Source organism: Littorina saxatilis, linkage group LG7 (assembly GCF_037325665.1).
Source record: "Littorina saxatilis isolate snail1 linkage group LG7, US_GU_Lsax_2.0, whole genome shotgun sequence".
In the NCBI taxonomy this organism is placed as follows: domain Eukaryota; kingdom Metazoa; phylum Mollusca; class Gastropoda; order Littorinimorpha; family Littorinidae; genus Littorina; species Littorina saxatilis.
The window spans coordinates 4,211,391-4,216,390 of record NC_090251.1 but is presented as its reverse complement, the minus strand read 5'-3'; the positions used below and the strand labels follow the sequence as shown (position 1 = coordinate 4,216,390).

Sequence of the window (5,000 nt, the reverse complement as noted above, 5' to 3'; positions counted from 1 at the left end):
GCTGCTGACAAAAACATGATTTTAACACAGAATTTAATGTCAGAATAGCTATATAAACGCTATTGTGTTTTAATCGTGGCAATGGGGTCCGATATTTAGACGAGACAAGTATAATGCCGACGAGTCGGAGACTAAGAATAAAGTAAAAGAATAGGGACTATTTGAATGACGCGCATTTGACACTCTGAGTGATTAGGCTGAAATGAAATTGCCTACAAAATGTCGTCTGCATGACTGCATGTTCGACCCGTGTTGGTCGTTGTATAAATAGCTTAAACAATGACAACTCGTTGATTACTGGAAAATAAACCACTCGTGGGTATTTGCAGCCGCTTGGTAATTCACTCGTGTGCTCCGCACACTCGTGAATTACCAAGCGGCTGCAAATACCCACTCGTGGTTTATTTTCCAGTAATCAACTCGTGGTCATTGTTTAAACTCTATATCTCTCTCTCTCTCTCTCTCTCTCTCTCTCTCTGTCTCTGTCTCTCTCTCTCTCTCTCTCTCACACACACACATACACACACACACACACACACACACACACACACATACACACACACACACAAACACATACACACACTCACACACGTAGGAAAACAAACCTGCTGTCAAAGGACACCTCGTCGATCAAGACGTGCAGCTGGCCGTTTTTCACACACGCCACGAGGTCGGTGACTGCCTGATCAACATCTCCCTCCCTGTTGAAGATATCGTACAGGTGGTACGACACGCTGCCTGGTGTCAGGGAAGGCGTCGGGCCCGCGCTCAGCGACATCTGCAGCTGTTGTTTGATGGATGTGCTGACGGCCCGGGTGGTGTCCAGTGTTGAGATGACGTGCACATCGTGCCCCTGTCGCAGCCACCTCACCCCCTGCAGCACTAGCACCACCGTCTTACCTGTTGGAACACAAACAATAGTAAGGTTAATATATTGCAGGACAATGTGAAAACAAGGCAGTGTTAGACGTAGAGACGACTTGCACATCGTTAGGGAAGACGTAGGCCCACGATCAGCCACCTCAACCCCTGCCTTACCAAACTGTCTTACCTGTTCACAAACAAAACACATATAACCATACAAATATACTACAAAACAGTGTGGAAGCAAGTTTTTCTACATCAAGTCCGTTTCACCTGTTACACGCGGAACAGAGCATCAGGAAAATAGAAATAAGCACACACACAAAATAAAACTGCCAAGAACATTCCTATTCTAGAAAATTATTTGACATGGAGACTAAATGAACATGTCAGTTTTAAACTGTTCTCCGTGTCAGCCTGATGCCTTTCCTTCAGTTGTCACATTTTCCACGGAATCAGATAACACAAACAGCGAGCACAGTACAAACCGTCCTCCAACAAAACTGGATCGAACCTTCTGCTACGATGACGATAAAGTAAAACTGGACACAAACAACGTCATAAACACTGCGTCAATCCTTCAACTAAGACGTCATTTGAGCAAACTACCTGGGACCAGTGCACTGTCAGGAAATCAGAAACATTGTTCTGTCAGTATCGTTTGCCGCAACAACAGCGACGACGATAATTATTGTTGTTGTTCAGGATGATGATGGTGATGGTGATGATGATGATGATGATGATGATGATGATGATGATGATGATGATGATGATGATGCTGATGATGATGATTAATGAACATTGCCAACATGTTTTATTTGTATTTGTATGGCAGAAGCAGCAGTGTAAGTAATTGCTGGGTGGTTGTGGTGGTGGTGGTGGGTTGTTTCTCTTCATAGCAGCAGTATTAACACAGCACCTTCACACACATGTCATCAGGTGCAGGGTGTAACCTCATTCACGTCATGTCCTACACGTGCTGTTCACATGTGCGACTTTCAGACAATTTTGAAACGATTGTTGTCAATAAAGAAGGCAGACAATAGTTGGTGCTTTCTTTCTTTATTTGGTGTTTAACGTCGTTTTCAACCGTTCAAGGTTATATCGCGACGGATAGTTGGTGCAGCAAAATAATCGTGAAGTTATAACCATGTAATAAGACAACGCGAATTTTGATCAATTGCCGGCAGACTTCTGGTCAAAACAAATCTCCCTTTGAAAACTGTGCGACTTTGAACAAAGACCCCAAATACAGGGCGTTTGATTTGAACAGCTTTTTCTGGAGGCGTTAATTTTTTATTTTCTATTATTCTCTTTTTGGGGAGGTTTGTTGTTGTTGTGTTGTTACATGTATAAGCTTTAGAGGGGGGGTTCGTGGCTTGGTGGTCGCAGTATCAAAAATATGTAAAGGGAGATAACAGCACCAGTGGACTAGCCGTTGCTTCCTGCCATGCAGACACAATCATCAATTTTTCTTATCAATATATATCTAAGGGTTACATCAGAACATGCACTGGAGGCATTAATTAGTTAGCAGACTGCGCCTAGGAGATTGAACCTTGTTATAGTAGAAGGCCACAGAGCTAAATTTAGCGTTGCCAGCACGAAAAACTAGAGCTGCATCTGCCGCGCGCCGATGTTGGCCTTTAACGCGAATCAGACGGCTGAGCTTAGTGTCCCATCTTGCTTCGAAAAAAAATCGTTTAGAGAACAGTCAAAATCGGCAGCAAGACCAACAACAACAAACAAACAAAATAAGAAACAAACAATCTAGTCAGAGAAGCTGTGAGCTTGTCACCTGTTCCTGGCGCTCCCGTAATGTAGACCAGTGGCGGGTCTCTGTTCATTAGGTCGAGCTGTTGCAGGGTCAGAACCAGAAGTGCCAGCCTCCGCCCCAGTTCCGCCACCGCCTGTCCTGTAGTCCGCACCTCCACACGGACACCGTTGTAGCAGGGGACAGACACCGTGGTGGCCGGACCAACAAACCTGTAACAGAAACAATTCAGATAATGATAAATGATAATTAATACTTAAACGTCGAATACCAACATTGTTTCAGCATTGCGACGTAACTGACATGGAGGTCATTTCTCTCACCTGGCAACCATGTCCAGGTAAAGTTGGTCAGTAAGCCGAGCGTCCACAGTACAGGCCATCCTGTGTTGCCACCAGGTGCTCAGCTGTGATAACACGGCGGGTGTCACGTGCCAGTACGATGCAGGCTGGGACAGTTGGTCAGAGCAACAGCAAAGCTGAACGGCCTCTGCTGCATTGGCCGCACCCAGGCTCTGACACACCGCCTGCAGCAGAGACATACATGTACACAATACTGTATCTTTGTGTGGGGCGCCAGTATCATTATTAATTTTGCTTGGTTGAAACTGACAAGACATCCATCAAGCAGTGTGACTATGTGCGCACGCTCGCGTGTGTGTGTGTGTGTGTGTGTGTGTGTGTGTGTGTGTGTGAGTGTGAGTGTGTGTGTGTGTGTGTGTGTGTGTGTGTGTGTGAGGCAGCAATTGTAAATGTAGTGAGACCAGCACACACTCTCTCCCTGTGTCTCTATCTCTGTTTCTATCTCTTTATTCTCTCTGTGTGTCTCTAGCTCTGTCTGTTTGTCTGTGTGTCTGCCTCTCTCCCTCTCCTCTTTCTCTCTCCTTCCCTCTCTCCCTCCCTACCCCCTCCCCTTCTCGCTCCCCCTTTCTCTCTCTCTCTCTCTCTCGATCTATCTCTCTCTCTCTCTCTCTCTCTCTCTCTCTCTCTCTCTCTCTCTCTCTCTCTCTCTCTCTCTCTCTCTCTCTCTCTCAGGCGCCAGTTCCATTCTCGCTTGATGGGTAAATAGAATACTTTCATGTCTAATATTGTTGTTGTGTGTGTTTTATCATATCAAACAAGCAAATGATCATAATAATTCCTCTCCACAGAAAATATGATTTGTAATGCAAATACATGCCAATCCCTTTTCGATGTTTATATGCAATGCGTTGAATGTAACTGTGTTGCAATGTCAACACTATATTTCGTATGATCGAACTGTTTTTCCCCTCATGTAGTGTGTATACGAAAATATGATTTTAGTGTTTTTTTTAATATTATGTGCGTCTCTCTCTCTCTCTCTCTCTCTCTCTCTCTCTCTCTCTCTCTCTCTCTCTCTCTCTCTCTCTCTCTCGTTACCTGTTCCAACTGTTCATCGTTGTCCAAGACTCGCTCTAACTGAGCACTGCTGACGTAAGGCAGGAAGAGAGTTTTCTTGACAGTCATGCCAGGTCCCATGTCACTCACAAGGTGCCTCACCACTCTCTCCGACTTGTCCAGCTGCTTGACCGCTTTCTCCACCTTCTCGGCAATGGCAGCATCATCTGTCTCGTTTGCGGAATTACTGTTTTTTCCCACAGACTTGAGCTCTCCGACCAGAATGCCATGCTGGCGGTGGATCAACAGAAAGTCAAAATCCCCCTGACGATCTTGTGGTACGTCTTTGGGTCGTGGGAGCCGTTTAGCGGCCGCGGCGTAGGCAGGCTCGTTGAGGTAGCTGCCGAACTGTAGCTGAGACAGGATGAACATGGCCTCGTGACGACTGTCGCCAAGCTCCTGTAGGTTTAGCATCACGTGGTTCTGGGCAAAGTCATCCCGTAGGTCGCTCTCCTGCATTCCTACTGGTGGGAGATGTGGCCCTGGCTCCTCGGCCCACATATGCTGCGGTACTGTCCATCCCTCAGGCTTGGTACTGAGAGCTGTGTGGAGAAACCGGGCACTAGGTAGTGGCTGTAGCACATGCACAGACAGACCGGTACCGGGTACAACGTCCCTGACGTAGGGCACCCTGTTGAACTGTACCGGCGGCACACAATAGGTACGGGTAAGAGCGTCGGGGTAGAGTGACGTCACGATCTGCCGCCAGTCATCGGCGTCTGTCTGTTGTGTGTTTCTGGCCGCCATGGTCTCGGGTTCAAACCTTCAATCAATTTAACCTGCGCGCTTTGGGAAAGACGGAGAGCCACTCTCGTTGTGCCACTGGTTTTGATCAACAACTTGTCTTTCCCTTACACCCGGTTAGACAATCAGTCCAGGTTCACACATGTCCTGTGCTGCTGGTCGTTTCACACCTCTACTTTATACAGTGTGGAGACGAGCTG

General features: G+C 46.7%; 1 protein-coding gene across 4 annotated transcripts in view; it reads right to left on the bottom strand.

Annotated features, from left to right (window-relative positions):
* The window catches only part of LOC138970506 (uncharacterized), a 339,583-nt gene extending 334,598 nt beyond the window's left edge, over positions 1 to 4,985 (bottom strand). The window contains exons 1-4 of one of the 4 annotated variants that reach the window (XM_070342962.1): positions 4,039 to 4,985; positions 2,962 to 3,164; positions 2,663 to 2,850; positions 606 to 900 (exon numbers count right to left, since the gene is read on the bottom strand). In XM_070342962.1, coding sequence (XP_070199063.1) covers positions 606 to 900; positions 2,663 to 2,850; positions 2,962 to 3,164; positions 4,039 to 4,803 — 1,451 coding nt within the window. In that variant the 5' untranslated portion in view covers positions 4,804 to 4,985. The remainder of the gene's footprint in view (positions 1 to 605; positions 901 to 2,662; positions 2,851 to 2,961; positions 3,165 to 4,038) is intronic. The other 3 variants (XM_070342961.1, XM_070342958.1, XM_070342960.1) reach the window with 3 other exon arrangements.
* Positions 4,986 to 5,000: the final 15 nt, after the last annotated feature.